At 39.0% G+C, this 23,817-nt stretch overlaps 1 protein-coding gene across 1 annotated transcript in view; it reads right to left on the bottom strand.

Annotated features, from left to right (window-relative positions):
- PRTG (protogenin) overlaps positions 1-20,784 on the bottom strand; it is an 84,436-nt gene extending 63,652 nt beyond the window's left edge. Inside the window, exons 1-3 of the mRNA XM_069958423.1 lie at positions 20,719-20,784; positions 19,569-19,682; positions 19,051-19,396 (exon numbers count right to left, since the gene is read on the bottom strand). Of these exons, the coding sequence (XP_069814524.1) occupies positions 19,051-19,396; positions 19,569-19,682; positions 20,719-20,784 (526 nt within the window). The remainder of the gene's footprint in view (positions 1-19,050; positions 19,397-19,568; positions 19,683-20,718) is intronic.
- Between the last annotated feature and the right edge of the window lie 3,033 nt (positions 20,785-23,817).

The following is a 23,817-nucleotide window of genomic DNA, read 5'->3' as shown; positions in this document are numbered from 1 at the left end:
AGTGGTTTACGCCCACATATGGGGTACCGTTGTACTCAAGAGAACCTGCATTACAAATTTTGGGGTGCTTTTTGTCTCATATTCCTTTTGAAAATGAGAAACTTTAATCTAAACGTATATATTATTGGAAAATTTAAATTTTCAATTTTTTTACTGCCTAATTTTGAATACTTTCCTCCAGCCCCTGTAGGGTTAAAATGCTCATTATACCCCTAGATTAATTCTTTAAGGTGTGTAGTTTCCAAAATGGGGTCACTTATGGGGGTTTTCAGGATACCAGACTTCTAAATCCATTTAAAAAAAGAACTGGTCCCTAAAAAAATCAGTTTCACGAAAATGTGATAATTTGCTGATAAATTTCTAAGCCCCATAACACCCTAAAAAAGTAAAATATGTTTACCAAATTATGCCAGAATAAAGAAGACATATTGGTAATGTGACTTAGTAACTAATTTATGTGCTACGACTTTCTTTTTTTAGAAGCAGAGAATTTCAAAGTTCATAAAATGCAAATTTTTTAAATTTTTCATGATATTTTGATGTTTTTCACAAAAAACACACAAAGTAGTGACCAAATTTTGCCACTAACATAAAGTGCCATATGTCACGAAAAAACAATCTCAGAATCGCTAGCATACGTTAAAGCATCACTGAGCTATGAGAGCATAAAGGGAGACAGGTCAGATTTTGAAAAATTAGCCTGGTCATTAAGGCCCAAACTAGCTGCAGCACAAAGGGGTTAATGTAACAGTCACCTTCCTATTTTTTGTGGATGTACTACAGACATTTTTTTTTTCCAGATTGTGGAAGTAATATACAGGTCCTGAAAAACGGTACTGAACACGTGAATGAGGTCTTTATGAAAATTTTCTATGCAGATTCCCTTATGGAAAATTCACAGCGGATTGCAGTTCTAGGCATATGGATTAGATCTAACAAATCTGATCCATATGTTGTGAAATTTTCCAAGAAAACTGACCATGCGGATTTTTCAAGTCTACACATCTATTTCTGGGAACGTTGCTAGAAATGCTCCTTTGGCCGACAATTGCACCATGTAAAAGAGGCAACGTTCAGCTGAGCAACAGTTAAACGTTCAATCCATGGCTGATCGCATTTTTTGTGCAGCTACTATCGGCCTGTGTAAACAGAGGATGTATAGCCAATAGCAGTTTCAATGGCCGCACAAACAAGCCACTGATCGTTCATGTGACTTAGCCGCACGATTGCTTGTGCCTTCGAAAAGGTCTGTATTTTGATTGGTCACCCTCTGTAAGATCTCTGCTTCTTCTCAGTGAATTGAAAGCCTTGTCTACAGTGAGAATGTGGCTGGACCCAGCACTGCTCACAGAAGAGAAGTGGATACAATTACATTCACTCTGTGCAGTGCTCTGTGACCTAAATGCATAAACAGGACACACAGTACAATGTATGAGTGGAGGTAAAATATCAGCCTGTTATCTAGACTTTTAGGTGTCATTTACATGGACATATATCATCAGTATTTTGCATAGTTTAAGCCAAAATCTATAGTCAATGCAGCAAAAAAAAAAAAAAAAAAAAAAGAGTATCCGTTTGCCTTATTTTATTTCTAAACAAATAAAACCCTGCTACTCTAAACAAAAGGGCTGTATGAAACTCTCAGCTGACAGTATCAGGTCTGTACTAGTTTCAGCTCCTGAAAGTCAACAAAAATGTTGCCATTCACAGACTGCAAACTGATGTTGAAACTGATGGGAAACTACAATACTGTACCTGCATTGCATTTTAACACATAAATGTACATAAAACTGGTGGAGACATTCTGTAAAGGTTTATGGAACTCACTGTTGACTGAGTATATCCACAAGAATCATTCCCTAAGGAACACCTTACTAGAATAGGGCACACTCTTGGCCATGCATAATACCATAATAAGTAAGAAGGAAAGCAACAACAACTTTCACAGATAGGCTTCAACCCTGGAGGGGCACAATTTTAGGTTGTTGGTAATTAGGGATATTCATTCTCTCCCTCATGCAGCCTTCATATGAAGCTTCACTGAACAATTTTTTATACTTCAAAGGGCTCCGTCTGTGTTATTCTTCCAGCTGAGCAAAGCGCAACCTCTTCTTCTGAGCAAGGACTTCCTGACACATGTCCAGGCAAAACTTCTCAGCAAAGTTCATCAAGGTGACATTTTTCTAGACCTCTGCACACATGAGATGGACATCAAGCAAGAAACTCTACTGGTAACTAGATTAGCATGGAATGCTAAAAAATAACATATTACAGAGAACTTCAGATACAGGTGAGTCCCGTATGTAAAGACTAAAAAAAAGTTAAGGCTACATTCACATTAGCATTCGTCCTTCCAGCACCATTCCATCATCCTTTTCAGTTTTAGAGAAAGCGAAACGGAAATTGTCGGATCAGTTATAATTCCCATAGGTTTCAATGATATTTTATTGTGCTCCGTTTGACCAAATAGTGCTCAGTTAGCATGCAATCCGTTCAAGTTCCGTTTTTCTGAACGGACGGAAAAATTGTGGGTTTTTTTTCATAATGATAGTCAATAGTGACGGATCGAAACGGAAGGTTAATCAGTTTGTGTCCGTCGTTCAAGTTTCCGTCCCATTCCGTTTTCTAGTTGGAGCATGCGCAGAAGGGGAGAGAAGACAGGAAGTTCTTCTGGGAAAAAAAGTGAAAAACGGACACAAACGGAATTACAAACGGATGACAACCGAAGCAAACGGATGGCAAGCTTCTGCTAATTGTACTAAAGTAAACGGATACACTAACATTTTTGGCTATCCGTTTGCATCTGTTAGCAAATCCGTCTTTAGCTATCTGTTTACAAAAAATGAACGGATCCGTCAGTTTCATGTAAAAACGCTAGTATGGCCGAGCCCTAATAGTTACGTTACCTCTACAATGCTGTAAGAAAATACATTGATAAAGGGAACAAACAAGTGAAAACAAGGAAGCTTGTGTGTCTTCCCATGTGTATAAGTAACTTTTTCATGTGAATTCCTATTGAGGTTTAATCACAAATACTTTTCAGAGTGGTTGCAGAATAAACCAGAGACATCAACCTTTGTAACTAAATTATGGCCTAGTCCATTAGATAGCCCATCTAAAGAAAAGAGCAAGTTTAGGGGGAATTACAAAGGATTAACTTGTGCAGAAGAGAATGGGTCACGCCAGTTAGACAGTCAAGTTGTAATCTTGTTATAAGTCCTGTCCTTCAGCTAGTCAATTAAGCTCCATACAGGAAGAACAGATAATATATATAAAAGCTGAACTTTGGATCCCTGAGCCACACATTATCTTCATTTCTTACATATTCTGCTACATCACAGGAGTACATCATGAGTGCACAACCAAAACAACAGTTGCACACTCAGCTCAATCACACATAAGACTTAAAGTGTGACGCTCTGGCCCTGAGCCAACTGGAAATCAACCATAATGCTTGGAATAAGCCATATCAAAACAATTTGTGGTTTATATGAGTGCACTTAAAGAAACATGTAGGTCATATTTCATCTGTGAAAGTCTGGTATAAATGCTCAGACAGCGGCAGGAGGTTAACTGTGGGATCTACGCCCGAATGCTTATTATTTCTAGTGCAGCTAAAACCTCAACACTTCACAATAACTATTACCACAGGCGTAAAATAAAAGCAACACGGAGGATACAAAGAAAGAAATAAAATCCCACAGCTTCCAGCAAAACACATTCAAGCTCATCACCTTCTAAAATTCTGAGTGTTAAAGGAGTTCCTGCATTACAAATTTGTTTTATATAATGCTGCCCTTTATATTGTGCTTACCTCTCCACGCTCCCTTAGTGTCCTGTTGCAAAGTCTGCAGGGTTCCCAGCTCTGTGTGGCCACCACCACTTCTGAGACAAACTCTTCAGAAAGGAGTGATAAGGCCCTATTACACAAAGTGATTATCGGCTGTGTTTGGCCGATAATCGCTTTGTGTAATAAAATTGCATGTCAGCTGACCGTTGAAAGACCAACGACGAGGATAGCAACGATCTGCTGCCACCGCTCTGGGTAGTAGGAGCGGTAGCAGCAGACCGCCACCGTTTCCTATGGGCTTCCCGGAAAAACTAAAGATTGTCTGGGGAGCCCCTCCCACAGCTCCCATTTTTTGTCTATGAAAAAACTGCAACCTTATGATTCATTTGGAGCTGCTCCTCCATGGATTTAGGTGCTTTTTTTAGGCCCCCCTATCCCTTAGCCATTGGCGCTAGCCCCAATATGCTGTTGAGGAACCAGAGAGGCAAGGGGACAGTCAACACTGCTCAATTCTTAAAACAAAGAGTTATAGTGAGCCCCCCCCCCCCATAGCCATATCTCAATATAGCGTATTGTATATTAGAACGGCACTAGTAGTTAGCAGTTGGTAAGCCTAAAGAAAGAAAATTGATGTAGAACCAGCTTTGCATGGATCATGACAGCACAAGAAGCCACAAGTTTTCTTTAAAAGCAAGTTACACAAATTCTTTATTCATGGTGTATAATATATATATATACATACATACATACATACACACACACATACATACATACAGTGAATGTTAGTTATAAGAAATAAACAAACACACTTCATAACAAATATACACTAAACACACGTACGCTGCATTCACTAGGTGCTACATATAAAGAGCACAGAACTGGTAACCTGGGGAAATCAACAACAATCGGCCTTTAATTATTAAAGATAATATTACATGACCTTTGCAAAGGCCTAGGTCCGTAGGGGAGTAGAATGACCACTGCAGCAAAGCACAGAGGCAACCAGCCCTCCTAAAGTTACTGTATGTTAGGATTTATCAAATTTCCAGCCATGGGGGAGGCAATCTGCCTTTGTAGTGTCCAAATACTCGCCTGCTGTGGAATTAAATTACATTTTAACACAGCATGACTGAGATGTTAATGGATAGGTCTGAACGTGGCCGCAGAGAGGGCTATAATTTCAAAAAAATTAAAGGGTTAAAAATATTTCTGACTACCTTGAGCTACTCAAAACTAGGAGTAAAGTAATTAACATTAACCCATTAAATCACTAAGTATAACAAAGTTTCCTTTATTTTAATGTTTTTGTTTATTATTTTGGTGCTATATAATAAAAAAAACAAAAAACAAATCAGGGATTCTAACATTTTTATGATAAAATACATTGAAGGTAAGGGATCTAATGGCCAGGCTGTGAAAGGGAAAACCCCAAGGGACAGGAGAGAAGGGGGGTATGGAGATTTGCCCTCAGCAAGTAGTAGTACAATTAATGCACTGCCTGTAAATGAGGGCTGTAAGTCATTATGACAAAACTCATTTCTATACTCACTGGGTTATTGAGAAACCGACCTTGATATTTAATCGAGCAGGAGGGGACATGACATGTAAATGAGTTTATTGTTTGTCAGGACCATTTTCAATGCAGATTTTTGTTTGATGTGTAAACACATAAATTCAATAAAATCCATCCCACCGCCACCAGATGTGCACAGAGGAAAGCAATTCAATTGCTCAAGTATTAACCTGACCATAAAACGGAGATTATTTGTCAGCAGATCCCCATCTCACATGTTTGGGGACTGCCCATCAGTTCTTATGTGTATGGCAGTCTCTTATCTTCCTACATATATAGAAACATGGCTACCAGCCAAGCAATTCTTTAAATAATATGGCATGCTTTAGGGAAATCGACTGCACAATTGTGAGATTGGTCCACTTGTTGGACTATAGCTCCTAACTGTGAAGTAATGGTGCAATGTGTCTTTTTGGTTTTCATATGGACAGGAAGTCAGTGTCATAATCATCACGGTGCATGCCACAAAATGGCTGCTGCATGGCAACACCCTTTTAAATTGCAAGACCATTGATTCAGTGGAATCTGCTCTCAATAAAGTGCAATCTATCTATCTAATAGTTGACTATGTAAAGGCTTCAAAAACTGAGACTAACATAGTAGATAGATAGATAGATAGATAGATAGATAGATAGATAGATAGATAGATAGATAGATGACTGGGACTGTTAGTGACTGGGGCGGGACACCACATGACTAAGTGGGCTATCTCCCACCCTTTCACTTCGGGTTGTGATGTTCCAAGAGAAGAGGACATCCGGTGGGGTCCGGGAGCCCTAAAATGTGGCGCTGTGAGGGCACGGGGACCAGTAAGTACAGGTTCTTTATTATGTTCACCCCACCCCCTGCCCACAGTGTAATAATCAGTTTGGAGGGACTTCTCCTTTATAGGTTACATAAGTTCAAACAAAAAGGCAAAAGCCCCATGACCCATTTTAAAGGTCAAATTGCCAAATTCCTGAATTCCATTTAGCCAGTCCATATATAAATGTCTTGTTTTTAACTTTAAATAAGAAATACACAATTGGTGAAATAGTCTCAATAAAGAGGCAACATCTTTAAGGCTTTTGCTAGTGTTTTATGTGTGTTTCTAGGCTAGACACCCTCAATTTGGAAGGTTATTGTCCTCAAGGAATGCAATAATTTACTCCATCCTCGAGCAAACATTTTACAGTTTTTGCCTAAATCCGGTTTTGATGGCTAGCCAAATTAAAACCTGGCAGCAAAGAGGCGTCTTCTGACCCAAAAGTAATCCACTCAATCATATAATACGTCTCCTCCATTTTAAGGAAATGAATGGCTCTCCATAGAGCTGTTTTGTCTCTTGACAAGCTCTTCTCTGAAGAATGTGGGGCTGGATAGTCACACAAATCAATCTCCAGCTGCTAGCCTGCGACCTATATGGTTAGCAAAAATGCCTGACAAGGTTCACTGACCAGTGGTCAAGCTTCTTGCAAAGCTGCAGACCTTCTGAAAGGAACAGTCACCCCAGGGTCAGTGAAGATGCCCCTTGAAAGATCTTCCCATTTATTTTTCTCAGATGTCCTCCAGCTAGGACTATTTCCTTATAGTTGTGTCCATTGTTCTGGTGTTCAACCAGACAAAACAGACTTTACTTGTATAGAATGAAAAAACTATGATCTTACAAATCGCATGACTTGTTGGTGATATAGTAAAATCCAGTCAACGTTAGGCAGTATGTGCTGACAAAATAAAAGAGAATACTGAAATATGAGAAATCCTGAAGCCAACGTTTGGTGGATTCTTTCAGAGAAGTACCTGGTTTGCACTAGTTGGCATGTACAGGTCCAGGGCCACATTTTACCACCAGTGCCATGTTCTGCTTCAATGAAATATTTGCAGATCATGAAACTCAAAAGTTCATTATGAAAAATATTAATGGTGAATGTGCACTCAGAAGATTGGTTGTAGAAATAGTGGGACTCTTCGGCGTATCTGAAGTGTGCAGAAATCCATGTGCTTGCTGCCAAAATAGCCCCATGCAGATGGTTGGAATCTATTTTCTGTCACAGAATACTCTGGATCAAATCTTCCAAGTGTAAATATACTATCTGTTTGTTATTCATTTCTATAATGGTTTACATAATCGTAACTTATTCCATAGCACAGAACCTGTCTACAATGATTCCAATCCCTGCAGCTAAAGACATTGGGACCATAGGAGGTCAATAATGTCTATAATGTTCAGCTTCCTGTGATAACGCAAAATATGGTAACAGCTAATTCCGTGTAAAGGGTTAAATCTTCTTGCCTCTCTTTTGTTTTTGTTCTGCTTCTCAAGAGGTCGATAAGATGCCCTGCAACACCCCCAGTCTGAACATGGGCATTGAGTGTTAATGGTGTGAGATGAAATTGTTTATTGAACAGGTTATTGGATCTTGTACGATGGTATTATCATTAGACCCACTGATCTTGGAAACCTACATAGTGATGAAAAAGAGTGAGGAAAGGAGGACGTATCCTGTCTGAGAAATCTAATCATTTGTACTGCCTTGCGTGGCATTTATTTGCATTTCCATGACATACAAAGATTGGGAAAAGTAAATATCACTGGCTATTGAGCAGCTTTAGGCAGATTACCATGAAATGAATGAAGATAAAAGAGAGCATATGTCCCCAGCACAAAGGAGATGCCCATTTCCAGTTCTATAGTGAATTACTACCAGTGAGATGTGCAGCATGCAGCAATGCTTGTGGTCTGCAAAATCTTCACGCTCTACAGAAAATTAAGCAGACCCACAAATGTTCTGATTTAATGGAATAATAACAAAAAAGGAAAAGAAAATAAGTAAGGGAGATAGAGAATAAAAAAAAAATTATATAATTTTTTTTTTTTTTTTTCAGATGGTCCCATAATTTATTCCAGCAATAAACTATCTATGTGCTCAGCGGGCATGAATATATTTCTTAAACGACAAAGAAAAACACAATTGCTATAGATATAAAATGATTCCTGCTAAATAAAAAGAGGAAACTGAAACAAGATCAGAATATGAGCTAGAGCATAAAAAAAAACAATAAACTAAAAGCAACCATAGAGTAAAGTAAACTGGTACAATATCACCCTTTATTTATAGTGTATAATAATATACCTGTATAGCATGAGGAACTCTGTAATGATAACTGCATATTGACTGCTATGTAAATCAGCACAGGAGTCACGAGAAACGGAGACTCTACTTTGCTGGACCTGCACAGCTTGTAAACGGATAATGATGCACTTTCAGCAGGTGCTAAGTTCATGAAAAGTTTTATCCCTCAGGCAAAGTGTCATGTCCAAACTCCCCAAAATATTTCCATCGTTAATTTTCCGGATGTCAAAGACAAGTTTAATGAAGCGAGTGATAAATATCTGTTGGTATTGCGTACTGGAGTTATGGGAGCATATATAATACATGAATATGTTCAGCCCTAGGCGGTTGGTACTGTAATTAAGGTAGTTCTAGGAAGATGACATTACAAAGCACAACTATTTAATCTAACATTACATTACAAATGTTAAGCATTTATCATAGGTGAAATGAATGGTTCTACAGGTTAAAAAGGCTATAAAATTGTGATTTCAAATTTCAAAGCCAAAGCCAAAAAAGTGAATAAGATACCAAAAACACAAAAAACCAGTGACAGTGAAAAAACTGTGAGGGCCAGTATGTACATATAAAACCCAAAAGAAACAAACACTGATTCGTTGACTCATAGCAGAAAGATACACCAAGTATTAATGGGGTTATCCAGCACTACAAAAACATGGACACTTTCTTCCAGAGACAGCACCACTCTTTTCTCCAGTTTGGGTGCAGGTTTTGCAGCTTACTGAACTGGACACCTGAACTGGAGACCAGAGTGGTGTTGTCTCTAAAAGAAAGTGGCCATGTTTTTATACCACTGGATAACCCTTTTAAAGGGGTTTATCCAATGTTTTAAATTGATGGTCTATATCTGTGGGACACCCCTGCTGAACAGTTTCATCAGGGTGCTACTGTCTTTGTCATAGTTTGTGCTTGTTTCACACTATGTAAACACTGTACTTTTCACAGCCGAATTACAAGGACAACATGCAATGCATTGCAACACTGCAACAAAGCCAAACTCAACATAAATCAAACCATTTAAAGGGAATTTCAAACAACTGATTAGTGGGAGTGCCAAGAGTTTATCCTAAGAATATCATTGCTTGATAACCCTTGGTGACATTGGTGACCACATAAAGTGGTTTTCTCTGCCTGTGATATACAGTACCACCCTCTTGTCTTATAATTTCAACCAAGGTTCAAATAGAGCACTAGGGGGCAAGAAAAGTTAATACCCTTTCAGTTACTTATCATTACAACACGTTTATAAACAGTAACAAAATTGGCATTAACAATAAAACTTTCTAAATAGAAAGAAATGTTGAATGCAATCGCACATAAAGCCAGTGACAAGGACATGCTACCAATGTTGAATCAAGATGCCAGCCCCTGCCTCCATTTGACTGCTAGAATGATGTCCTATTAGGAAGGTGCCATAGCACTTTGGCTCCCTTCAGTTCACTTAGCTTGTTAGAGATGGCTGCAAGGATAGCTATCATAGTCAATATCTTTGACTACAACAAAAACATACTAATCATCCTGTAATAACACTTACATGACATCTCAGATAAGAGCATTCCTAAAAATCACAGGAAATGTGACACGTAGGTAAACACTGATTTTTTTATTTTTTTCAACAGAGCCTTATCAGACCAATCACCATAAAGAGTTATTTTAACTCAGTACAGGAACCTTTTGTTTTGTTCTGGAAGGAGCCACAATTACTTAGCGTCATTAAAAGGCACAACAGGCCTTACCATACACTTTCAATAACCGACCGCCAACAATTGTTTAGCCATCAGTTATCTCTCCCACCCACTGCCCTTCCTCCCCATACACAGGAACACTCTGAACGGCCGAGCGTTACTGTGATCTCTATGGGGAGGGGAGAATAAAGTCTAAAGCCCCTATTACACAAAATGATTATTGGCCATATCAGGACTATATCAGCCGACTATCGCTTTGTTGACTAGAAGACAACGATCAGCTGATCGCGGTCTTTCAACAGGCTGAAGCACAAACGCACAACCTAGCAATGATCTGCTGCCGTCGCCCAGTGTAATAGGAGCAGCAGCAGCAGACCGCCACTATCTCCTATGGGCTGCCCGCACTATCTGACGATCGCCTGGGCACCCCCCCACACTTGCTGTCGGTGCGTGTAATAGTGACAGCATGTAATAGGGCCTTAAGGTGTGGGGGACCTTTAAAGTGAATGATTATAGGCCACCAGAAAAAAAAAATGGCTTTATTCCACGTTAGTCTGCAGCATTTTTTGTATGGTCACAAGTCTTGTAGGAACCCTGAACAGCTCCATGTGGCTCATGGTCAGCTGAAGGAGTGACCCACTGAAAGTGTGTGTGTGGGGGTGGGTTGGGAGGCGGTTGGGGATCCAAATTTCCCCTAAAAGCAGATATCAGGGAAAAGAAAGATCAGCCATGTCACATTTTAACATGCCTAATCCTTCTATTCCCATAAGAAATAAGCCACCATCAGGTGCCTGCCAATGGTTTACTTCCCTCCCAACGTTAATCTGAGCCAAACGTGCATATACTTGGGGATGTCAGTTATACTTGGGGACAGTCAATTAAACAAGCATATCTAAACTGTATGGCGGCCTTCACATTATCTGCTAGAAAGAATATATTAGAAGCAAAATCTTGCAACCGTGGGTTCAATGAGTTATGAACTGTACATACAAGTTCCAAGGTCATAAATGCGCTTATAAATGACACCTTGCCATAGCTGCCAGTTACATGTTGTCATTTTCTGAATCACTTGTTAAGACTTTTCAACAACTTTAGCAGCTCGCTCTTTTCTTTCTTTAGTCAGAGCAGCTATTCACCAATGGTGTAGCAGGCCACATATATTAACATAGCTTATGCTTTATAAACCAGTGCTTCTAGGAGAATGTTTCTATTGAAAGTGTGTGGTACCTAATCGGTAAGTGTAAGGAGGAATTTCTAAGAGGTCGATAGTACATAATGTGTAGTTCTTTACAATGGGTGGTCAGCACTTTGCTTGTATAAGAGCTAAAGGAGAGCTCTCCTGGTATTTATTTAGCCTTCTATAACAAAACATGCAAGCTGTACAGGAAGTCTTTATTACATTTTATTGAAACATCCATCCAATAGGTCAATTGTAAAAAGAAAAATCACGTCTTGTAAATACTAATTGGGGACCTCTGTATCACATGCACTGTAAATAGTGGATTGCTATGACAGGAATCCATTTTCCTTTCCCTGTGTCCAGGTTAGCAGTATTGATGTTCACATGCACAGTACTCCCCCATCCTCTATAACCCTCTTTCTTGGATATAATTTAAACAACCTCCAAAGGTCAACCACAATGGCAAGCAGGACTGCAAACAGTGATCAAATTTCACTGCTTGACCATTAAAATCCAGTCATTTCACTCTAATAATAATAATAATAATAATGACACAACAGAACTATATCTGATCATATATGCAGAATGTGCCCAGCACAGTACCACATTAATGGAATACTGTATATATTCTATCATAGTCAAACTAGAGACTATTCAGTTTAGACCAATTAGACCAGTCAATTTCTAACCTATAGGTGTAAATTACCAAGTTTTCTTCCGATCGGGCAAATGAAGAAATATGCAAAATAGCTCTCTACCTTACAGAGGTAGCTTTCCTTTTAAGTCAGTGCTTCACTCCAACATGGACTTGTTTGAGTGACATTAATCGCATCTTTTGAGCCGACAATAAAATTGCAGATTCGCAAATCTTTCGGTATAAGTACACATCGTTCGTTCACTATTACAATCATTCGTATACTTTCTATACTATAGTATCTGTGTATTATTGTGATTGATTTCAGGTCCTTTGCAAAAGCACTTGTTTGCAATTGTTTATCGTTAATCAGATAAAACGAAATTACTTTTGTCTAATTCCTTGACTCATCGGAAGTGGTGATAAGAGATCTACGATTTGCCTTCTACTGACACATACAAATCCTTGGATGAAAAAAAAATTTACACTTTGAGTGATTTTTATTACAATTGGAAACAAAGTGTCAGAGTTCCCTTTTAGAAAGCAAAGAGGAATCAGACCACTTAAGAAAGAAAAATGTAAGGTTCTCAAGGCAGTCTAGGAAAAAATGATATAGCCATTCATGTCATGCAACCCTCACATCCCATTCAATCACAGTCTTTGGTGAATTACCATAACTACTATACAGACACATTTTATGTCAATACAGTGCTTTAAAAATAGAAGATTTACGTGAAAAGGTAATAACACATGAGAGATTTTATATATAGTTATGTAATCACAAGCACATTATCTTAACAGATAGTCAAGGATGTCCTATAAAATCACAGACGTCTGATTTTAAATGACAGATTATTCAACCAAGATATTATAATAAAGGGGATGAATGGAGAAATTCATTAAAAAGTACTCACTGAATGGGAACCATTTCACTTTTGGTCATAAATTATTCTACACTGTACACAATAGGCACAGCTGCAGAATGGGATAACATGACAATAGACTTTAGACTAAGCAACTGTTTTGAGATGGAAACCATTCTTCACTAGTCGTGGGGTGCAAACAAAAGAAACAAGTTGAATACCTCCATCAGCTAGGTATTCTCGAGCCAAGGAGGTGGCCAGCTCAGAAGTGTTGGCCACATGGGAGTTTCGGCTCCTTACATATCTACGCTGTCCAGCATCTTCTAAAGGAATGCCTCCAGCATAGCCTACCTGCCTGCCGAAAACAGCAGATGACCAGACTACGCAAATACTGAGCACTATACAATACCAGAACATTGCCACTAAACTTTTCCATGCCCATACAGAAAGATCAAGCTGATGGAGAAAGCTCTGGCTTGACTTTGAATACCATGTCTGTGTCATATTAGATAAACACAATGTATCTGGAGTCTTTTGGAGTTCCTGTTTGGGTACACTGGGAAGCAACTTTACTGTCTGTATAGCTATACAACTGTTTATTATGCCGATCTCAAAAAGATGCCTTAAGGTACAGTATACAATGAGAACAAGGAGTTACTGTTACTAACAACTGTTTAGTAAACAAACTTATTACCATAGAAGAGAAATTATATAGGAATCATGTGATTTTACTTAAACAGTGTCCTTGTGCTTATTAACATACAGTCATTGAGGGTGTAAGAAAGAGTGGTTTCCACAGATTCATGCAGTAAAAGTAGAGAATCTTTATTTTATTTCTTAAAAGCGTGTACAAAAAGATTTAAAAAAAATAAAAATCCCCAACACGTTTCAGGATAACTATTCCTTAATCATGGCCATGATTAAGGAATAGTCATCCCGAAACGCGTCGGCACTTTTTAAAATCTTTGTGTAAACACTTTTAAGTAATGAAATAAATATTCTCTACTTTTACTGCATGAAGCTGTGGAAACCACTCTCTTACATTTGGTATCTCCGGTGAAAGGCCCGGTTCCTCCCTGGTAAACCTTCAAGCACTTAGTGAGCCGGACTTTTTTCATTTTGTTGCTTCTGTCATAGAGGATCTATGTGTTTATATAGTACTGTGATATATGTATGAGCTATATAAAGAAATAGCAATGCTAATAAGTATACAAGCACAGTTACATTTCAGTTCAAAATAAAAATTGCTTGTGAACACTAAACTACCCAGCCTCAATAATGTCACTAGTGTCTGAAAGAGAAGCTGGGTTAATGGATAAAAGCAGTTCAGCTGCATGACTAAATAGAGAGTAGTCTAGGAAGAGTCTGCTGGTGGACCTGCTGGGAACAGGAGATAAGGTTCTAAAGGACACCAAAAAAAGAGGTCTGCTTACTTTCCAATCTGTGCATTCCTACAGAACAATCCCTGGCAATCACTCTTTGGAGAGGACAGACATGAAAGCATTGGTCATAGAATCAGGGTCATCTGCCCTTTATCAGGAGGGTAAGCCGCACCCTGGCCAGTTTCTAACCTTTTAACCCACTGAAGCCTTCATTTGCACAGACATAATGACATTCCTGTATGGAGTGCAACCTCCAGTTTCCACTTCTTAAACTCTAGAAACCTGGTCCCGGTCTACTTGTGTGTTCAATTCCTAAAACCACCGCACAAGCTAAAGCTGTGCACATCTCCAAATGCAAAACTGCATTGTGATCCTAAAGCTACTTGCTATCTTACTTGTCAATGCTATGGGCAGCCACAGAAAAAGCACATCCTTGCCCCCTGCTGTTGCTACTGTCTAAGATAGTACTTGCTCTTTGACTAGAAAGAATTCCCATTTAATGTCTATTCTTCACCTGTTTAATATGTATAGCTCTGCAAAAATATACCAGAAAGTCATCCGGGTTTCCAGGCGCTCATATAAAAAAACAAAAAAAAAAACAACAAAACTGAGGCTAAATCTTTGCATTCACGTCTAAATATCTACACATTGTTCGTGCTATTAATGCTGTTACCCACGGCTTGTGGCAAAAGAAGATCTTTAGGAATTAGAGGCTTTTGGTTTAATTTCCCTGGTTACAGAGAAATCAGAGCATCTGCATATATTAGCTTATAGCTTTGTGGGGAAAAATGTTGCATGACAAAAAATTAAGCTAGTAAGTAGATGAATATCACAAAAAGGACACATGCTGATAAAGCAATCACTGCCATTCGTATATTTTTATACAGCTTTGTACCAGGGTAAATTTGACCCCCAACGCCAATTTCCATAGGCGTGTGTATTTATCTAGAAGATGTTCATTTAAGACGTTCAGCTCTATTGCAGTTGTCTCTAGGCGACTCTAAAGAGAAGTTTACATGGGGCAAACAGAATGAAAAATGCCTTAAGCCTGAGTACACACTGCCCCTTTTCTCCTATTTACCATTCTATCCCATGTGAAAACGGCTTTAGGATATTCTCAGAGTTACCCACTGATGTCTCTATTAGGGGCAGTGATTAACAATGTATTTGATATTCAAAACAGTGCTAATTCCATCCAGCTCCCCATTATCATCCCCACTGCTAATGTATGTATCTGCTTACACACAGTGCCATGTTGTGCCCAGCATTATACACATACTGTGGGAGAGTCTAGACTCATTAAGCCATCAGATGCCTCGCACAAAATGAAGACACCAACTTCAATAGGTTATTAGCGGTCATGTGGCAACCAGCAAGATAAATGTCCACTTTCTGGATGAACAGAGTACATTCCAGCTCAACTTCAAACTGTAAGGGTCCAGTCTAGGTTTCTGGTTTACCTTCATATAAAACTTCACTTTGTTAGTTTAACCAGTTATTAACGTAATAAATGTCCGTTTCAGTTTCTAAAGGATGAGTAGGGTATTAGAGCCTGACAAAGCATCCACCAGTTTCTTTGCATGATGTTCTGCATCCTTACTACTCTTTAGGATCTATGGCCTACATGGTATTGGTCCAGCACCAACCGATAATTACCTACAATACTGTAATTTATTACATTGAAAAGTACCCAGTTTAATGACTACAGTACAGTACAGCACTATACATTACAGAACAGCACATTTTAAACAAGGAACATTCATCAAAACCAGCAGTTATAGTACAGTAGTCACTAACTCCTCACTCATCCTTTACTGTATAGATTCCCCCATTCCAGCACTGTAACAGATGGGAGATGGTGGTGCACTGACTGTACTAATACTGTACTGTATATGCACTCCAGCAGTCTTATACAGTACTGTACAGGATGGGAGATGGTGGTGCACTGACTGTACTACTAATGTACTGTATATGCACTCCAGCAGTCTTCTACAGTACTGTACAGGATGGGAGATGGTGGTGTACTGACTGTACTACTACTGTACTGTATATGCACTCCAGCAGTCTTATACAGTACTGTACAGGATGGGAGATGGTGGTGTACTGACTGTACTACTACTGTACTGTATATGCACTCCAGCAGTCTTATACAGTACTGTACAGGATAGGAGATGGTGCACTGACTGTACTAATACTGTACTGTATATGCACTCCAGCAGTCTTATACAGTACTGTACAGGATAGGAGATGGTGGTGCACTGACTGTACTACTACTGTACTGTATATGCACTCCAGCAGTCTTATACAGTACTGTACAGGATAGGAGATGGTGGTGCACTGACTGTACTAATACTGTACTGTATATGCACTCCAGCAGTCTTATACAGTACTGTACAGGATGGGAGATGATGGTGAACTGACTGTACTACTACTGTACTGTATATGCACTCCAGCAGTCTTATACAGTACTGTACAGGATGGGAGATGATGGTGAACTGACTGTACTACTACTGTACTGTATATGCACTCCAGCAGTCTTATACAGTACTGTACTGTATGTGAAGCCTCACCAGTGCTAAACTCACCAGGTACAACCCACCACCACGCTCACAAAAACGTTCAGATACAGAGTACTTCAAGACTGGGGGCCCAAAAAGTGTTTGAGAACCGATCAAGAGTTTGAGAACCAAAGCAAACTTTCCTTGAAAATACAGTTTAAGTTCCAAGCAATTTGGGAACCGAGGTACCACTGTAAACACTAATTGCAGTGTAAAGACCCAAGCAGATGCTACATTTTTTTTCACTGATATGGGGTGCATAACATTATCATCTAAACATTGAAAACAAACAGCAGCATTGACTAAAAGGGAATCTATCAGCCCTATGTCATGGTTTGTGTCCAGAAGGCAGTGCTGAGATGCTGCATGCATGCCTCCTCCCTCAGACTGAAATACAGGGCTCAGTGCTGGAAGCCAAGCCTTGTATGTCTATGGGTCAAGGCAGGGAGGGGTGGGCATTGCCTCCTGGCTACTTGAGCCCTTAGCACAATATACAGCTAACAGATTTCCTTTAACTGATCTGAATCACATTCAGTTACTATAGATTTTTAGTAAGATAACGGCTATATGTCCCATGAAAATATAAAGACATCATAAAGGGACAGCTAACAAGGACTAGCCTTTTACTATGGCAGGCCCAGATGGCCTTTCAGTTACCTACTGCAGTACTGTAAAGGAAAGGTATGGCCGGCTGCAGTGTTCAATTCTAATCCTGAACCTATGATGATAAGTTAATAAGCATACTGGCTTCTATTTTGCTGACACAGCCTGTATTATCTAAGAATTTGAATACAAGGCACTGCTGCATGTCCCTATGGGTCTCAATTATCTGTATAAAGTAAGTAGGGTCATGTGCTAGAGCCGTTAAGTGCCTTCATTGCTTCATCTATCCAAAAGGATTTAGAACCTATAGATATTGTAACAATGCTAAATAAGAAGATGCATATATATATATATATATATATATATATATATATATATATATATAATCTCCACGTAAATATTTTTGCCAATCTAAACATGACGCTGATTCATTTGTGTTGCATTGTGTTCACTGAACCCAATGTTTTCACAAATATTAAATACATAAATAAATGTAGTGTTCAGAACGTCCAAATAACACACAATGGCAAGCAGAAGCATACAATGGCAAGAAGAAACTTAGGCATGGTAGCAATAAACAGTGTCGTCGAGAGAATTGCTTGTCATTGACATTAAATACACCCCTACTGTTTATAGCGAACAATAATAGTGGATGTGAAAAGAGAGACGTTATCTGGTACAAATATGAAATGGTAGGCAAAAAGCTTGCCTTGAAAACACAGGCTAATGGAAAAATCAATTGGTTCACAGCCTAGCTTTTACAACCACAGATAAATGTTTAATCCTTAAGGGTACTCTATACACAGGTGTCAAATAGGAGAGCCCATTATGCTGAGAAAACTGAATGAAAGGGATTATATGTGGCATCTCTCACGTGCCGCGGCCAAGCAATTAGAGAAAGCAGCGGTTATGGCATAGACTGGAGGGAAAAGTAGTGTTTAAGCAGGACGGTTTGGATCAATGTGGGATTTATATCACTTAACATCGGTCTTTTGATTTTGATACATTCAGGAAAAGGCCTTGCGTCAGATTCTATAGCACAACTTCTGGCCACAGCGTGATCTTACTACAAAGACTGTTATTATGCAAAGGTGTCTGCAGTCACGTTTGCACCCTGTGGACTTGTCTCTAATGTATTAGACATGTTCTGTGACTGACTGGGAAATTCTCCTTCCACTGGTAAATTGATGGACTCCGGAGTGAAATAAATAAATTAATCAAACCGTCCTTGATGTGTACTCACACATCTCATTAAAAAGTCATATCTGTTCAATGCTGAAATAAAGAATGCATTTTACACACCTGACCTACATCACATGTATTAAATATGCATTTGATGCCTCCTTTTACTTCTCTGCACATCTCTTAACGCAACCGCCTTTGTATGTTTCCAATTTGGAGATATCCTAAACATGGCAGTCATCTTGATCAAAGGCTATGGTTGATAGTTACCATGGTAACATGACTAGTGGTTGTTTGAGGTCCTTTTATCCGAGATACTTATAAATATTCTTATCTCATACACACCCTTAATTAAAGACTGGAGGGTGTCACAATGAACAACGTCTCCACTTTGCTGAAATACTAGCGTGAATGCGATTCAATTGTTCTCCAAAGTCTATAGCAAACCATGACTGACAACGCAGACGAAACTAAACACCAAACTTACTTGCTAATGAAAGATGAGCCTTTTGACTTAAAATGGCACCATATTTGTTCAGGGCCAAGCACTGGTAAAATCCTTCATCGGACTGCTCTCCTTTCCTGCCTTCCACCTCCTGAATGGACAAGGAGCCATTGTGTAGGGTTGAAATCCGTTCATTCTCTGAAATCTTTGCTCCATTTTTTAGCCATGTGATTGTGACTGGAGGCTCCCCTTGAGCCAAGCAATCTAATATTGCAGAATCTTTTCGACAAACCATGACATCCTCCGGTTCTTTCACAAACAACAGGTCACTGGCACACCAGGATCCTATGGGGGGGAAAATAACATTGATCAGAAAGCAAGCAGAGTACTTATAGAGTAAATGAATGTATGAGGCAAATGTGTCCATAAAGTGCAATACTCTGCAGATAATCTTATTAGTCAAGAACAGCTTCCACCAAAGTGATACTTGCAATGCACGGTCAAAGATAAGAGGTTTTCTGGCCAAAAATACCTCATATATTTACCTTACAAATTATTACCTGTTTCACAACTCCATGCAGCTTCTTGTTAAGAATCCAGGGTGCCCATAACATTACAATGATGGGTGGCATTGGTTTGTTATTACTGGATTTTACATCTGTGTTCACATAGTTCTAGTGGTCACATAACATAGGGGTAAATCATGCTGACATGGAATGGTACTTAGGGCCCTATCACACGGGACGATTATCGTGCGAAAAATCGTTATATCGTTCGAATTTAAATGATAATCGTTCTGTGTAATTGCAGGCAACGATCAGACAATCGCTCGTATGTCGTTGATCGTTGATTTAGATCTGAATCTAAAATTATCGTTAATCGTTCGCTGTAATTCCACATTCGTTTGCTCAAGTTCCGCATTTGTTCACTAATCGTTCAGTGTAATAGCACATTGTTCATTGTTTTCCTGAGATCAGAAGGAATAAACAATCATAGTAACAATTGCAATCACGATCAAAATAACGATCGTATCTAACAACCATTGTTCTGTATGGTAAACGATTTCAGGGTAACAATAAACAATCTAGTTTGCGATCGTTTATTGTTAATCGTTAAAAATTGTGTAATAGGACCGTGTAATAGGACCCTCAGTATTTTGTCTCATTATTTGTAAGACAAAAGGAAGAGCTCTAGTCCACAATATGAGGGAGGTGCAAATCTTTCTACTATAGTTTTTATCTGAGTAGGTTCCGCTCCTGGTTTGGGTTTATAAAGATTTATATAAAATACAGACCACGATTCCTTTTGTGCTTAAGCTGCTGCCCTCTGGTGTGTTCACATAGTCAGGTTTTTAAGCCAAAGCCAGGAAAACGGAGGACAGACCATAAATTAGATTTCTCCTTTTTTCAAACCCATTCCTGGCTTTGGCTTCATTAATTGCAGTTAAAAACTTGACTGTGTAAACACACCACATGTCAGAGATAACCTTTCTATACTGTACTACAATAACTAAACATGATCTCTGATTGTTTGCTAAATGAAACTAGAACTTTTTTTCTGATACTGAAATCCTGCACCTATTCAGGCTGTAAATGGTGACATAGATACTATCTATAAATACACCTAAGCCAATAACCCAAATGAAGTCACAAAGAAAGAAAAACTTTCTTCTTGACTTTTTTACAAACCAACCCTCTGATATTTATTTACCAAGCACTCGTAAACTAGGCCACTTTCAAGAAGACGAGAAGTCACAATGTCAGGCTTCCCCGTCATTAACAGGGAAACAAGAGGTAAAGCTGTTTGCTAATTTTACAAGCTTGTCAAAGAGATCCTAAACAAGGAAAGCCATAAAAGTTTGATTTTTACAAGAAATCATTAACATCCCTGCCTCTTTATAAACAGGCAGGTTTTAACCCTGGGGACATTTAGCACGTCCACACCCACCATGGTTGCCTTCAGATTCATAACTGCACTTGTATTACTTTTTATTGGAGTGCCTGAGTTATTCGTAGCATGTAGGTGAATGGTAAAGCCATTATTTCCCTTCTGCTGGATGATTATACGTCCTAGGTCAGAAAGTGTTTAGGGTCTGTTAATGCTCCACATGGTTTATGTTGCTTGGACTACTCAGAACCTTCCAACTTGCTTGATTTACCAATTTTTTTTTTTACACTTTAACAGATGCATTTAAATGCAGGACAAAGCAACTTCCTAATATTTGTGACTCTTGCTGCTAGATCTCAGTGGGAGAGGGATTAGGGAACCTTTATTTCCACGTTTGTGTATTGCCAACTGGTACAGAAATGCGGAACTAATTGGCTGCTTACTGTCTCATGCGGTGGGGATTACTTAATTACCCAATACACATTTTCTAAGGAGAACAGATCTCTCAAGGAAGTAACATGCCTTCTTTACCTAAAACAACAAGCCTGGTTTCTCCATCCATCAAAACCACAGATAAAAAGAAACCAGATCCCTCCAAGAGCCCCAGCCTTAGGACACAATCTCTGCAAGCCACATTATCAGTCTCTTTATCTAGGCTGTGTTTTCAAGGGCATTAAGGTGATACATATACATAGTTTTGGACTCCCAATCAACAACTGATGTTTTCAAATCAGAATCACTAAGTGGACTCTGACACATATATATATATATATATATATATATATATATATATATATATATATATATAATCTTACACAGCCTGAGATGTGTCACTGTTGATCCAAAAGTGTGAAATCCATCACAAGCGTGCTTTATCTGATCAGAGGTCTCAATAATGGCATGCTGATCTTCCTGACAATACACATCCTTAAATGATCCAGGACATCTACACTTTCTTTACAAGCTAAAGTGTTAATGGCTATAATGCTAAAGTAATGTGACGAGTGGGATAAAAGAAGAATATTGTGTGAATCCAGTCATCACCTAATACAGAAGCCAGTGTGTACAAATGCAAATACTAAAATGGTATTACGCAAGTTTTACAAACCCTTAAAACACAGAGGAGCAGGACATTATAAGGGGCTTACATCCAGTCTCCTCATCCAAGAGAGATTATTATTCAGACAGTTCATAACAATAACCATCCTGTGTATATGAGAAACTATTGATTGTTCATATTATCTAAGTAAGATCTTTATTACATGGATGGAAGTTTATAGTTCCGCTGCTTACTAAACAAGACTGCCAATCCCTTCATGGAAGTGGGAGCACACTGTACCGTGAGAATTGTTTTACTGTACAAATCTACCTTCCAGCAATACTCCTGTAGCTGGGCTCTATCAAACTATGCTGCCACACTACTCTGTCACTTCATTCACTCCCCTTAGTAAATGCATGGAATGTATCTAGAGTTGTCATTTATGTAAGCATGATATGTAATGCTATACCCGGCTAATACCCAGAGACTGCCCAGTAGATGGAAACATGCCAGCACCTCTAGACTCTGCAACCATCAGATTATCTGCACCTATACGGGTGCAAATATAGCAGCATTTTATTTCAAAGACGATTATAGTAAAAGATATGGAATTCTTCTTCTGACCGAGCTCAGACAAATGTTATCTATTTTATTACTATCATTTAACCAATAGTCTACCATGTGATCACAGCATAGGCATTGCCAACATCCGTATTAGTATGACCTCCTTAAACTTGTAACTGTCCTAAGACAACAAGAAAAGAAATATTCATAGGGCAGACTAGATGGTCTTTTACTGCACACAGTCTTGTATGCTAATAGCCACATCTGTTTCAGTATGTCCAGCCTTAAACTGCTCACAGGCATCAGTGGCATCCTCAGTATTAGTACAAATCACCTTAAACTGCTTGCAAAAATAAACAGCAGCATTTCTGTTGGCATCAATGGCAACATCTGTATCAGTATAAACCACCTCAAACTGCCTATAGGCATCAATAGCAACATCTGTATCTATATCAGCCGCTTAGGGTTCCATGATAACAACAACATGAAAACCTGCGTATAGGGCTTACTGGCAACATCTGTATTATTATGGCCACCTTATATTGCTTAGGGACATCAATGGCCACATCTGTACCAGCAGGACCACCTTAAATTACAGATTGGCATCTTGTATAACCACCTTAAATGGCAGGATGACTTCCTCCCCTCCTTATTATGTAATGTTTACTGAACGGCAACATATAGGACATAATGCACAGCCCATCACACATAACACATAGCACATCACGTATAATACACAGCACATCACGTATAATACACAGCACATCATGCATAACACACAGCACATCACGCATAACACATAGCACATCACGTATAATACACAGCACATCACGCATAACACACAGCACATCACACAACACACCACACATAACATACAGCACATCACACATAACACATAGCACATCACGTATAATACACAGCACATCACGTATAATACACAGCACATCACGCATAACACACAGCACATCACACAACACACCACACATAACATACAGCACATCACACATAATAAACTGCACATAACACACAGCCCATCACACAGCACACATAATACACAGCACATCACACATAACACACAGCACATCACACATAACACACAGCACATCACATCACACATAACACACAGCACACCACACATAATACACAGCACATCACACATAACACATAAAACACAGCACATCACACACACAATACACAGCACATCCCACCACACATAACACACATAATGCACAGCACATCACACACAGCACTGAAAACGTTGATGCCAGGAACCCTCAGACTTTCCTAGCGATCAGCTGGAGGACTCTGGGACCGGCACA

The sequence above is a fragment of the Dendropsophus ebraccatus genome, chromosome 1, assembly GCF_027789765.1.
Source record: "Dendropsophus ebraccatus isolate aDenEbr1 chromosome 1, aDenEbr1.pat, whole genome shotgun sequence".
In the NCBI taxonomy this organism is placed as follows: domain Eukaryota; kingdom Metazoa; phylum Chordata; class Amphibia; order Anura; family Hylidae; genus Dendropsophus; species Dendropsophus ebraccatus.
The sequence above is the reverse complement of the archived record's forward strand: the minus strand, read 5'-3'. Positions and strand labels throughout refer to the sequence as shown.